Here is a 14,141-nt window from a genome sequence, read left to right as displayed (position 1 = left end):
CAGGTTAACAAAGAGATTGAAAGTATGCTTAAAAATGGCATAATTGAAGTGGGTTGCAGCCAATGGAGCTCACCCATAGTGATGGTACCTAAACCAGACGGTGGTTGTGTGTGGACTATAGAAAGGTTAATGCAGTTACAAGAACGGACTCTTATCCTATCCCACGTTTGGAGGACTGCATTGAGAACTTGGGACAATCAGCTTTTATTTCCAAATTGGATTTACTTGAAGGTTACTGGCAGGTACCTTTATCCGAAAGGGCGAAGGAGATTTCAGCTTTTGTGACTCCAGATGGTATATATCAATTCAAAGTTATGCCATTTGGCATGAAAAACGCCCCAGCAACATTTCAACGGTTAACTAAAAGTCGTTTCAGGATTACCCAATTGTGCGGTATACATCGACGATCTGGTAATTTTCAGCCAGACATGGACAGAACATTTAAAACATCTGATGGAGTTAGTCGATCAACTTCAGGAGGCGGGTTTGGTGATAAACCTAGCCAAAATGAATTTGGAAAACCCCAAGTCACTTTCCTTGACCAGACAATCGGACGGGGTCAAATGGTCACACGGGATGTGAAAACAGAAGTTATTGGGGAGTTTCCGATACCCTCGACACGACGGGAAATAATGCGATTTCTTGGCATGAGTAGAGTTGATCGAAAATTTGTGCAAGATTTTAGTAGTGTGGTTGCACCACTGGTGGTCTTGCTCAAGAAACATCAAAAATTTCAGTGGACAGCGGAGTTTCAACAGGCATTTGTCGGCCTGAAAGCTGTCGAACTTCAGAATTATGGTCTTGAACTTCGATTTGTCCTCCCCCTCATCGAAGGTGAGCAAGTTGTAAATGTGTAGAGCATGGTCACCGGCTGCGAAGAGAAAGAGAGCAATCTTCCGTGCATCCGAGGCAGCTTCCAGGTCCCTGGCTTCGAGGTACAGCTGGAAGCGCTGTTTGAAAAGTTTCCAGTTGGAGCCCAGATTCCCTGCAATGCGGAGAGACGGCGGCGGGCAAACGGAGTCCATTCTGTAGGATGGCACGAGACTGGTGGAAGGTAGATCACTGAAAGGTGGGTCTCAGAAGTGCGAGCATCCCTCAACTCCTGGTATCATGAAGTGTTGGCTAGTGCAGACTTGAGAAATGAACAGACACTTCCAAAACTGATGAAGGTTCAACTCAATTTTATTAACTACTTCTAACTAACACACGATGACTGTGGGTCTAAATGATGCTAACTTAAACTAGAGACCTAAGCCTTGTCCGAACCAGTTGATTCTCTCAGCACGTGGTGCGAGTCTGTGCTGGGCTGGATGAGTTCCTGTTACACTCAGAGGCAGCACCCAGAATGAGCGGGAACCGTAGTGCCCTCTGCCTTTATAGTGTATGTATTCTAACTGCTGATTGGCTGCGGTATTTGTACATGTTGATTGGTCCCTGTGTGTCCATCAGTGTCCATCAGTGTGTGTCTGCACCATGATACACTGGTGTATATCATGACAGCTGTGATAACCAATGCTCCTGTGTTGGAGGATTACAAGGGACTCTGCGATCAGATTGAACTAAAGTATCTGACTTTAAAGAGACATGCCGAGGCGTAGAGAAATGGATGGATCGTGCCGAGACTTTCTTGTTCAAAGATACTGTCAACCGAGAGGGATTCCAATTGGAGAAAAAAGAACAAAAATTGACTATACTATTATACCTGTTTGCTGGTGTTGTTTTTTGAAACGAAAACGTATATTCACTGAATGCATTTCTTAAAGGACAGTGAAAACTACAGTAATGTCAGAGAGTGGGTGGAGCTGGACTGTGTCAGCTTTTAGTTTCACTTTGAGAAAAGCTTGGATGTGTATTTTTTTTTGGTTTTGTTTCAGTGTTGGAGCTGCAGTCAGCCACAGAATGTGTAATGTTGTTCTCTCTGCCATGTAAAGACTATCTCTTGATCGTTTGGTGAATTCAGAGTGATAACTTTCGCAGTAGGGAATTTAAACCTGATGTGCTTCTGTTAAAAGGTTTTTTTTTGTCTTATGGATGTGTTGTATTAGAGTGTTGTATTCTTTGGGGGTTCTATTTGAATTAATGGTTGCTAAGATGTTCACTGTGTGTTTTAGAAAGGTTAACTGAGTTCATAGAATAAACATTTTTTTGCTTTAAAAGTTACTTTCAAATTTCTGCTGTACCACTCCTGTAGAGTGGGCCGTGTGCTTCCCATACCACAATCTATTCAAAGTTGTGGGTCACTTTGGAGTTCTCTAAACCCTGGCCCATAATAGTCCCCAGGTTCCTTACATGGTCACCGTGCTTCCGCACTGGTTTGCCTTGCAAATCCCCCACCTCCGAGACTGTAATTCACTGTAATTCAGTACGAAGACCAGGTCTCCCTGTTGTGCTGCCAGGCCCCGGTTTGCGAACTGTGCTGCTTCCTATGGGAGGCCTGCTGTGCCTCCACTCTCCTCGTCAAATCCGGCAAAACAAGGGCCACCCCTGTATGCATTTACTTTTAGAGTCCCCAATTCGTTTTTTCCAACTAAGGGGCAATTTAGCATGTTCAATCCACCTACCCTACACATCTTTGGGTTGTGGGGGTGAAAGCCACGCAAACAAGGTGTGAATGTGCAAACTCCACACGGGCTGTGACCTCGGGGCCGTGTGGCAGCAGGGCAAACCACTGTGCCCTCCGATATATTTACATTGTGTATTTTACATCAATCCAATTGAGTCCAGAGGTGGCAACTGATTAGTAGCTCTGCCACAGCTCTGGCATGTGGAATAGCGTTTTTAAGGATTTTGTATAAGAAACCCTACAGTGGAGGAGACCATTCAGCCCATCGAGTCTGCACTGACCGTCTGAAAGAGCACCCCATCCAGGCCCACTCCCCACCTATCCGGGAGAAGAAAGTTGTCCAATCTCAGGCGGTGGTTAGATTATTTATTCATTGCTGACTTGAACGTCTGAACTGCTCTCTCCTCTGCTCTGTTCAAGTGTTAGCCTGGTGATAAGAGGCTGTTCTAATATAGAAACATAGAAAATAGGCCATTCAGCCCTTCGAGCTTGCTCCACCATTCAGTATGATCATGGTCGATCATCCAACCCCATAGCCTAGACCCCCCCCCATGATCACAGGCCGACCACTCTATGAAATAATTCTTTCTAACTCTCTCCTAAATGGTCTATTTAATTTCCAATTTAATTGGAAAAAAAGAATTGTGGACTCTAAAAGTAAATGGTCTGCCCCAGACTGTGACCCCTCTGGTTCTGGACACACCCACCATTGGGAACATCCTCCCTGCATCCACCCAGTCCAGTCCTGTTAGAATTTTATAGGTTTCTATGAGATCCCCCCTCATTCTAGATTCATAGAATTTACAGTGCAGGAGGCCATTCAGCCCATCGAGTCTGCACCGGCTCTTGGAACCAGCACACTACCCAAGGTCAACACCTCCACCCTATCCCCATAACCCAGTAACCCCACCCAACACTAAGGGCAATTTTGGACACGAAGGGCAATTTATCATGGCCAAACCACCTAACCTGCACATCTTTGGACTGTGGGAGGAAACCGGAGCACCCGGAGGAAACCCACGCACACACGGGGAGAACGTGCTATCCACAATGCTACCGTGCTGCCCCAGTGAACTCCAGCGAATATAATCCTGACCGATTCAATCTCTCTTATGTCAGTCCTGCCATCCCAGAAATCAGTCTGTTAAGCCTTCGCTGTGCTCCGTCTAGAGCAAGAACACCCTTCCTTAGATAAGGAGACCAAAACTACAAACAATATTCCAGTTTGCCACAGATAATAATCTGCCACATCATTTTTGCTACCGTTGCTACAGAAGTGGATAACCTCACATTTATCCAAATTATACTGTATCTGCCAAATCATACTCAATGATCTCTGCATCCTCCTCACAGCTCCGACACAACCTGGTGTCATCTGCAAATTTGGAGATATTACATTTTGTTCCCTCATCAAAATAATTGATATACATCATATATCCAGGGAATAGCTGGGGTCCGAGCACCAATCCCTGCGGTACCAGAGTCACTGCCTGCCAATTTGAAAAAGATCCGTTAATTTCTACTGTTTCCTGTCTGCCAACCAGTTTTCTATCCATCTCAATACACTACCCCCAATTACACACTAATCTCTTCTGTGGGACTTCTGAAAATCCAAATATACCACATCCACTGACTGCCCCTCATCAAACCGACCAGGGCATCCTCAAATAATTCCAGTGTATTTGTCAAGCATGATTACCCCGGTAGCATAGTAGTTAGCACAATTGCTTCACAGCTCCAGGGTCCCAGGTTTAATTCCCAGCTTGGGTCACTGTCTGTGTGGACTCTGCACGTTCTCCCCATGTCTTCGTGGGTTTCCTCCGGATGCTCCGGTTTCCTCCCACAGTCCAAAGATGTGCAGGTTAGGTGGATTGGCCATGATCAATTGTCCTTGGGGTCCAAAATTGCCCTTAGTGTTGGGTGGGGTAACTGGGTTATGGGGATAGGGTCGTGTTGACCTTGGGTAGGGTGCTCTTTCCAAGAGCCGGTGCAGACTCAATGAGCTGAATGCCCTCCTTCTGCACTGTAAATTCTATGATTCATAAATCCATGCTAACTTTGCCGATCCTGCCACTATTTTCAAAATGCTCTGCTATAAAATCTTTGAAAATGGATTCTAGAACTATTGACTTCAGGCTTACTGGTTGAAAATTCCATGTTTGTTTCTACGTCCCAATGGTAGATTCAGTTTGATTTGATGAAGTGCTGGATTTCCTCCCCGGTGAACAGTATCATTATCTGACACCAATACCTCGGGGAGGCCAATAGAACGCAAGGATTTGCCGCAACCACTTGAAGGCGTCAACCAGGCCCATTCTACCCAGGAAAGAGCCTGCGAAGCCCACATGTAACCTCGTCCGTTGACGACCAGGCCGTTCCCAGGGATGCAGATTGGTTGTGGGTGGCAGAGTTTGCTGGCAGAAATCGCACTGGTGCAGCATGTGCTCAAGACCCTGATCAATACCAGGCCAAACGTAGCCCCTGGCTAACAGTTTCATCTTTGTTTGGCCAGGGTGTGCGCTGTGCAACTCCTGCAGCAGTTGCTCCACCACCTGGCAACCACTCTTGTCCTCACAACAGAGTTCACCTTCTCTGATGAGGCATGGCCTCAGCGTGTCCAACTTGTCATGGTGCTACCCAGTCAAGAATATTCGCTTCATTTTGGACAGGGCCAGACTGTGTTGAGTCTTGATGTGACCTGACGAGGCTTGCAGTGTCCAGAAAATTTAACTGGAGGACAATTTAACTTGAGGTAGAGATGGCAGTGCCAATGTCTTGGGAAGCAGAGTGCTCAATGCATTTGCGAGGCTCAAATCCCGATGCACTGTGCGGCCCAGCAGCACAGTGGTTAGCACTGTTGTTTCACGGCACCAGGGTGCCAGGTTCGATTCCCGACTTGGGTCATTGTCTGTGCGGAGTCTGCACGTTCCCCGTGTTTGCGTGGGTTTCCTCCGGGTGCTCCGGTTTCCTCCCACAAGTCCTGAAAGGCGTGCTGTTAGGTAATTTGGACATTCTGAATTCTCCCTCTGTACCCGAACAGGCGTCGGAATGTGGAGTCTAGGTTTTTTCTTTACAGTAACTTCATTGCAGTGTTAATGTATGCTACTTGTGACAATAAAGATTAAAAAAGTTAATTACTATGGATGCGGAATCTGAAACAACAGAAAATACTGGACAATCCTAGCAGGTTCAACACCATCTGCACACAGAGAAGGCAGCCAACGTTTCGAATCGTGATGATTTACTCCCTGGCCTCTGTCATTCTACACATAAACCACCCAAGCCTCACAATTAAATTAGCTTGTAACTTGAAACTAATTGTATCAGACCCCTCACCTTTGACCCGAGCGGATTTCGTCTCAAACTTGGTTAACATGTTGCTGCCCGTTGGGAGACGTCAGCGCTGAGGGAAAGAAAGATTGAGTCAGTTGGTTTGTGTACATCAGTGTACAGTCACTGAAACCAGTCAAAAACCTTGCCCCCTCACCCACTTCGCAGCCCAAAGTCAGCTGTGCAGCTGCGTGTCAACCCCCCAAAACACTGTAAACACCTCTCGCAAACACATTAAGCCTTCCCTGAACCACCATCCACTCTCTCTCTCCCTTGACTGACATACCCACTTTCCTTGACCCTCCCGCTCCCCCACATGACTCTCCCACCACCCTCTCCCCTCGACCCTACCCCCTTCTCTCCCCCCTCGGCCCTACCCCCCTCTCTCCCCCTCGGCCCTACCCCCCCCTCTCTCCCCCTCGGCCCTACCCCCCCCTCTCTCCCCCTCGGCCCTACCCCCCCTCTCTCCCCCTCGGCCCTACCCCCCCTCTCCCCTTCGGCCCTACCCCCCCCTCCCCCTCGGCCCTACCCCCCCCCTCGCCCCTACCCCCCCTCGCCCCTACCCCCCCCTCGCCCCTACTACCCCCCCTCCCCCCTCTGTCCCCTACCTCACCTCTCGCCCGCTTCTCTCCCTTACCCCCCCTCTCCCTTACCCCCCTCTCCACTCTCCCTTACCCCCACACCCTCTCCACTCTCCCTTCCCCCCACACCCTCTCCACTCTCCCTCCCCCCCCCCCTCTCTCCCCCTCGGCCCTACCCCCCCTCCCCCTACTACCTCCCCTCCCCTACTCCCCCCTCTGTCCCCTACCTCACCTCTCGCCCGCCTCTCCCTTACCCCCCACTCTCCCTTACCCCCCTCTCCACTCTCCCTTACCCCCACACCCTCTCCACTCTCCCTTACCCCCACACCCTCTCCACTCTCCCTTACCCCCACACCCTCTCCACTCTCCCTTACCCCCACACCCTCTCCACTCTCCCTTACCCCCACACCCTCTCCACTCTCCCTTACCCCCACACCCTCTCCACTCTCCCTTACCCCCACACCCCCTCCAGTCTCCCTTACCCCCCTCTCCCTTATCCCCACACCCCCTCCACTCTCCCGTACCCCCACACCCCCTCCACTCTCCCTTACCCCCTCCACTCTCCCTTACCCCCTCCACTCTCCCTTACCCCCTCCACTCTCCCGTACCCCCACAACCTCTCCACTCTCCCGTACCCCCACACTCCCTCCACTCTCCCGTACCCCCACACCCCCTCCACTCTCCCGTACCCCCACACCCCCTCCACTCTCCCGTACCCCTTCCACTCTCCCTTACCCCCTCCACTCTCCCTTACCCCCACACCCCTCCACTCTCCCGTCCCCCACACCCCCTCCACTCTCCCGTACCCCTTCCACTCTCCCTTACCCCCACACCCCCTCCACTCTCCCGTACCCCCACACCCCCTCCACTCTCCCGTACCCCTTCCACTCTCCCTTACCCCCTCCACTCTCCCTTACCCCCTCCACTCTCCCGTACCCCCACACCCCCTCCACTCTCCCGTACCCCTTCCACTCTCCCTTACCCCCACACCCCCTACACTCTCCCTTACCCCCACACCCCCTCCACTCTCCCTTACCCCCACACCCCCTCCACTCTCCCTTACCCCCCTTCCACTCTCCCCTACTTCCACACCCCCCTTCCACTCTCCCCTACTTCCATTCCATACCACACCCCCCCCCCCCCCCCCCCCCCAGGGAGGGGGGGGGTGGGGGTCTCTGTTTCTCACCCTCTATCCCGGTTTCAGACCCTGAAACTGCGAGACACGTCACACCGGAAGTGCTCTGCTTGTGCCGGAAATGACGATACGCCGTTACGTCAGGCGAAGGACGTTGACGCCATGACGTGACATCTGACGGCGTCTCGATACCCGCTTCGGCCTTCTTTCCCCTGCCGGCAAACAATTATATCGTGCTGCTTCCCTCCGCGTGCGGTCGCTCCCATATCCCCCACTCTGGACCATGAGTATTGTTATTTTTGTTAAGGCGTGACGTCTCCGCACGGTGATTGATTCCACTTCCGGTAAACGTAAAACGTCATACTCTCCACCCAATCCGCAGTGCGCATGCGTGGCCCTACCAGGAAGCGGTCACTTCCGGCTGTCTTTGGGCATGCGCGCTGAGGGGGCCGGTCAAAGGTCAGGCTCTGAACCAGGAAAGAGGACAAAGACAGAGAGAAATGGAGAAATGGATCTTCCTCCTGCTGTGGGGTAAATACCGTCAGAAACTACCTCTAACCACCCAAACTCACAGAGTTTAATACCTTTCACACATCTTCCTGCTGGTGCTAATGTGCCATTGGGGAGGGTTTATACCGACTGGGCAGAGGATTGGGAGCAAAGGTGTGGAGCACAGAGTCAGGGACAGTCAGTCAGCCAGTTGGTGGCAGAGGGACCAGCACGGCAGCCTCACCGTGCCAGGGACCAGCACGGATGCCTCACCGTGCCAGGGACCAGCACGGCTGCCTCACCGTGCCAGGGACCAGCACGGCAGCCTCACCGTGCCAGGGACCAGCACGGATGCCTCACCGTGCCAGGGACCAGCACGGCTGCCTCACCGTGCCAGGGACCAGCACGGCTGCCTCACCGTGCCAGGGACCAGCACGGGTGCCTCACCGTGCCAGGGACCAGCACGGCTGCCTCACCGTGCCAGGGACCAGCACGGCTGCCTCACCGTGCCAGGGACCAGCACGGCTGCCTCACCGTGCCAGGGACCAGCACGGCAGCCTCACCGTGCCAGGGACCAGCACGGCTGCCTCACCGTGCCAGGGACCAGCACGGCAGCCTCACCGTGCCAGGGACCAGCATGGCAGCCTCACCGTGTCAGGGACCAGCACGGCAGCCTCACCGTGCCAGGGACCAGCACGGATGCCTCACCGTGCCAGGGTCCAGCACGGCAGCCTCACCGTGCCAGGGACCAGCACGGCAGCCTCACCGTGCCAGGGACCAGCACGGCAGCCTCACCGTGCCAGGGACCAGCACGGCAGCCTCACCGTGCCAGGGACCAGCACGGCTGCCTCACCGTGCCAGGGACCAGCACGGCTGCCTCACCGTGCCAGGGACCAGCACGGCAGCCTCACCGTGCCAGGGACCAGCACGGCAGCCTCACCGTGCCAGGGACCAGCACGGCAGCCTCACCGTGCCAGGGACCAGCATGGCAGCCTCACCGTGCCAGGGACCAGCACGGCTGCCTCACCGTGCCAGGGTCCAGCACGGCTGCCTCACCGTGCCAGGGACCAGCACGGCTGCCTCACCGTGCCAGGGACCAGCACGGCAGCCTCACCGTGCCAGGGGCCAGCACGGCTGCCTCACCGTGCCAGGGACCAGCACGGCTGCCTCACCGTGCCAGGGACCAGCACGGCTGCCTCACCGTGCCAGGGACCAGCACGGCTGCCTCACCGTGCCAGGGACCAGCACGGCTGCCTCACCGTGCCAGGGACCAGCACGGCTGCCTCACGGTGCCAGGGACCAGCACGGCTGCCTCACCGTGCCAGGGACCAGCACGGCTGCCTCACCGTGCCAGGGACCAGCACGGCTGCCTCACCGTGCCAGGGACCAGCACGGCTGCCTCACTGCGCCAGGGACCAGCACGGCTGCCTCACCGCGCCAGGGACCATCACGGCAGCCTCACCGTGCCAGGGACCAGCACGGCTGCCTCACCGTGCCAGGGACCAGCACGGCTGCCTCACCGCGCCAGGAACCAGCTATGAACCGAGTTCGATTCCGGCTCCGGGCTACTGTCTGTGCGGAGTCTGCACGTTCTCCCCCTGTCTGCGTGTCCCCGGTTTCCTCCCACAGTCCAAAGATGTGGATTATCCATGATCAATTGCCCTTAGTGTTCAGGGATGTACAAGTTAGGTGGGCGCTCTTTTGGAGTGTCGGTGCAGACTCAATGGGCCAAACTGAATCCTTATGCAGCGTTGAGATTCTATCATTCTAAATCGTGAATACAAACAGAGTGGTCAAGGAGATCAGTGAGCTACAGCTGCAGAGTGTCTTGCGCAAGTACCAAAGAACAAAGAAAGTTACAGCACAGGAACAGGCCCTTCACCCCCTCCAAGCAGAGAGCTCCAGACTTCCACCACCCTCTGGGTGAAGAAGCCTTTCCAGAAATGGCTCGAGGAAAGGCAGGACTGGGTGTTGACTAGGCCGCAAAGTGTTCAAGAAAGATGGAGAGAAAGATAGGTCAGAGGTATTGGTTGCGCAGAGCACCGCAGTACTGGAGATCCCAAAGGGATCAAGGACAGAATCTTAAATGTGCCGACTGAGTGGGAACGTTATATGGGGAACTAATTTACAAAGCAACTGCAGAGATGTGCAGAAATTATGGAGTAAGCATTCTAGAGTAACGATGGGCTGGAGAAATCAGTCAAGGTATATTCCCTCAAAAGGGGAAGGAAGGGCGAATAATCCAGAACTGCCTGGATGATGAGAGATTGAAGATGATGTGTCCTCAATGCAGATGTGGGGTGGGTAATACAACCAAGGACCATGCTCCATTTTGACACTAATTTGCAAATCCTCTCTGACCACAGAAGAGAGGCCAGAGGACTGGAGGACAGCTGAAGTGGCACCATTATTCAAGAAGGGGAGGGAGGGAGGGTGGGGGGGGGGGGGGGGCGGCACAGTGCTGCAGTGGTTAGCACTGCTGCCTCATGGCACCGAGCACCAGGGTTCGATCCCAGCCCGGGTTACTGTCCTTGTGGAGTTTGCACGTTCTCTCCATGTCTGCGTGGATTTCACTCCCACAACCCAAAGATGTGCAGGGTAGGTGAATTGGCCACGCTAAATTGCCCCTTGCTTGGAAAAAAAAGAATTGGATACTCTAAATTTATTAGGGAAAAAAGGCAAGTAGGCAAAAACCAGATGTTTACAGGCCAGTGAGTCTAACATCAATCGTAGGGAAATTATTGGAGAAGGAAATTTGAGGGACAGAATTAATTTCCACTTGGAGAGGCAACGATTAATCAAGGATAGCCAGCATGGCTTTGTCAGGCGGAGATCATGTCTAACAAATTTGATTACATTTTTCGAGGAGGTGACTTGGGTGTGTAGGTGAGGACAGTGCAGCTAATGTAGTCTCCATGGACGTCAGTAATGCCTTTGACAAGATTCCACATGGGAGATTGATCAGGAAGGTCAGAGCCCATGGGATCCAGGGCAATTTGGCAAATTGGATCCGAAATTGGCTCAGTGACAGGAGGCAGAGTGTGACAGCGGGGATACCCAACGGAGTACAGAGCGGCCATACCCAACGGAGTACACAGCGGCTATACCCAACGGAGTACACAGCAGCCATACCCAACGGAGTACACAGCGGACATACCCAACGGAGTACACAGCGGCTATACCCAACGGAGTACAGAGCGGGGATACCCAACGGAGTACACAGCGGGGATACCCAACGGAGTACACAGCGGGGATACCCAACGGAGTACACAGCGGCCATACCCAACGGAGTACACAGCGGCTATACCCAACGGAGTACACAGCGGGGATACCCAACGGAGTACACAGCGGGGATACCCAACGGAGTACACAGCGGCCATACCCAACGGAGTACACAGCGGCCATACCCAACGGAGTACACAGCGGCTATACCCAACGGAGTACACAGCGGGGATACCCAACGGAGTACACAGCGGCCATACCCAACGGAGTACACAGCGGCTATACCCAACGGAGTACACAGTGGGATACCCAACGGAGTACACAGCGGCCATACCCAACGGAGTACACAGCGGCCATACCCAACGGAGTACACAGCGGCTATACCCAACGGAGTACACAGCGGCCATACCCAACGGAGTACACAGCGGCCATACCCAACGGAGTACACAGCGGCCATACCCAACGGAGTACACAGCGGCCATACCCAACGGAGTACACAGCGGCCATACCCAACGGAGTACACAGCGGACATACCCAACGGAGTACACAGCGGACATAACCAACGGAGTACACAGCGGCCATACCCAACGGAGTACACAGCGGCTATACCCAACGGAGTACACAGCGGCCATACCCAACGGAGTACACAGCGGACATACCCAACGGAGTACACAGCGGGGATACCCAACGGAGTACACAGCGGCCATACCCAACGGAGTACACAGCGGCCATACCCAACGGAGTACACAGCGGCCATACCCAACGGAGTACACAGCGGCCATACCCAACGGAGTACACAGCGGGGATACCCAACGGAGTACACAGCGGCCATACCCAACGGAGTACACAGCGGCCATACCCAACGGAGTACACAGCGGCTATACCCAACGGAGTACAGAGCGGCCATACCCAACGGAGTACACAGCGGGGATACCCAACGGAGTACACAGCGGCTATACCCAACGGAGTACACAGCGGCTATACCCAACGGAGTACACAGCGGCCATACCCAACGGAGTACACAGCGGCCATACCCAACGGAGTACACAGCGGGGATACCCAACGGAGTACAGAGCGGCCATACCCAACGGAGATAGCGGCGATGCTCGAGAGGCTGGTCAGCGAGGAGGGCTTCACCAAGCCTCCGGATGTAGACTGCGCCCACAGGTCACTTCAGCAGCCCAATGCGGAGGAGCCACCGCGGGCGATAATCGTGAGGCTCCACAAGTACCAGGTCAAAGATCGGATCCGAGCGTGGGTGAAAGGTGCGAGGGGGTGGAGTGGGAAGGACATTCCACCGTCTTGTACCAAGGCATTGGGGCCCAGCCTGGCCAAACATGCACAGGATCAACATCGCCCCTCCTCCTGCGCCAGGCTAAGCCTCTCTGCCAGAGGCCTTTCTCTCTGTCTCTCTCCCCCACCCCCCATCTCCCAGCTGGAGCTCTCTCTCACTCTCCCCTGCACAAGCCCCACCCGTGTCCGCGTGCTTGCTAACGCTCTCTTCATAACCCTGTCACTTTCTCCCACTACAGGTCTCTGCAGCACGAACTCCGTGGAGAAGAAGATTTACATCGACTTAAAAACGAAGGCAGCTTGTGTGCGGTTGCTGAATTCCACCCACCAGATCGGCTGTCAGTGTGAGTGTCGGCTGGGCGCTGTGTGATGGGGGAACAGGGGTGAGGGAAGGGAAATGGAAGCGGGGGGGAGCAGAGTGAAGTGGAGAGGGGCGGAGGAAGGCACGGGAGCGAGGGCAGGCAGCTCTTTGGGGGGGGGGCATTGGATCAATTGACAAGACTCCCAGCTCTCTGGTCAATTTTCACACCATTTCTGTTCCCTCCCTCAGCTGCTCTGAATGGTGATACTGGCGTCATCCATCTTGTAGAACGGGAGGAGGACCTGGCATGGGTCTTCGAAAAGGGCCCAAATCCTCCCTACGCACTCCTCCTGGAGACTAACATGTTCAGAAGGTAAGATCGCCAGTAACCTACCAAAAGTGCAACGCTCCCTCAGTACTGACCCTGTGACAGTGCAGCACTCCCTCAGTACCGACCCTCTGACAGTTCAGCACTCCCTCAGTACTGACCCTCTGACAGTGCAGCGCTCCCTCAGTACTGACCCTCTGACAGTGCAGCACTCCCTCAGTACTGACCCTCTGACAGTGCAGCACTCCCTCAGTACTGACCCTCTGACAGTGCAGCACTCCCTCAGTACTGACCCTCCACAGTGCAGCACTCCCTCAGTACTGACCCTCTGACAGTGCAGCACTCCCTCAGTACTGACCCTCTGACAGTGCTGCACTCCCTCAGTACTGACCCTCTGACAGTGCAGCACTCCCTCAGTACTGACCCACTGACAGTGCAGCACTCCCTCAGTACTGACCCTCTGACAGTGCAGCACTCCCTCAGTACTGACCCACTGACAGTGCAGCACTTCCTCAGTACTAGATAGAGAAATACAGCACAGAACAGGCCCTTCGGCCCACGATGTTGTGCCGAACTTTTGTCCTAGGTTAATCATAGAATTTTGGACAGTAAGGGCAATTTATCATGACCAATCCACCCAATCTGCACATCTTTGAACAGTGCAGCACTCACTCAGCACTGACTCTCTGGCAGTGCAGCAGTCTCTCGGTACTGACCCTCTGACAGTGCAGCACTCTCTCAGTACTGACCCTCTGACAGTGCAGCACTCCCTCGGCACTGAACCTCTGACAGTGCAGCACTCCCACAGTACTGACCCTCTGACAGTGCAGCACTCCCTCAGAACTGACCCTCTGACAGTGCAGCACTCCCTCAGTACTGACCCTCTGACAGTTCAGCAC

At 54.0% G+C, this 14,141-nt stretch overlaps 2 protein-coding genes across 2 annotated transcripts in view; one reads left to right on the top strand and one right to left on the bottom strand.

Annotated features, from left to right (window-relative positions):
- copa (COPI coat complex subunit alpha) overlaps positions 1 to 7,873 on the bottom strand; it is a 69,347-nt gene extending 61,474 nt beyond the window's left edge. Inside the window, exons 1-2 of the mRNA XM_038801076.1 lie at positions 7,661 to 7,873; positions 5,900 to 5,966 (exon numbers count right to left, since the gene is read on the bottom strand). Of these exons, the coding sequence (XP_038657004.1) occupies positions 5,900 to 5,939 (40 nt within the window). The 5' untranslated portion in view covers positions 5,940 to 5,966; positions 7,661 to 7,873. The remainder of the gene's footprint in view (positions 1 to 5,899; positions 5,967 to 7,660) is intronic.
- Positions 7,874 to 8,011: 138 nt separating this feature from the next.
- Positions 8,012 to 13,291, top strand: ncstn (nicastrin). The gene is made up of 3 exons (XM_038800769.1): positions 8,012 to 8,140; positions 12,853 to 12,957; positions 13,164 to 13,291. The coding sequence occupies exons 1-3, from the start codon at positions 8,110 to 8,112 to the stop codon at positions 13,289 to 13,291; spliced, it is 264 nt and encodes an 87-aa protein (XP_038656697.1). The 5' UTR covers positions 8,012 to 8,109.
- The last annotated feature ends 850 nt before the right edge of the window (positions 13,292 to 14,141 follow it).

Source organism: Scyliorhinus canicula, chromosome 6 (assembly GCF_902713615.1).
Source record: "Scyliorhinus canicula chromosome 6, sScyCan1.1, whole genome shotgun sequence".
Classification (NCBI taxonomy): Eukaryota; Metazoa; Chordata; class Chondrichthyes; order Carcharhiniformes; family Scyliorhinidae; genus Scyliorhinus; species Scyliorhinus canicula.
This window is presented reverse-complemented; position numbering and strand designations above follow the sequence as displayed.

What these genes read in the sequence shown, in the direction of transcription:
- ncstn (XM_038800769.1), top strand. Translation starts at nt 8,110, where the DNA reads ATGGAGAAATGGATCTTCCTCCTGCTGTGGG. An exon ending in GATCTTCCTCCTGCTGTGGG is followed by an intron (nt 8,141 to 12,852) that starts GTAAATACCGTC and finishes CTCCCACTACAG; the next exon opens with GTCTCTGCAGCACGAACTCC. An exon ending in CCACCAGATCGGCTGTCAGT is followed by an intron (nt 12,958 to 13,163) that starts GTGAGTGTCGGC and finishes TCCCTCCCTCAG; the next exon opens with CTGCTCTGAATGGTGATACT.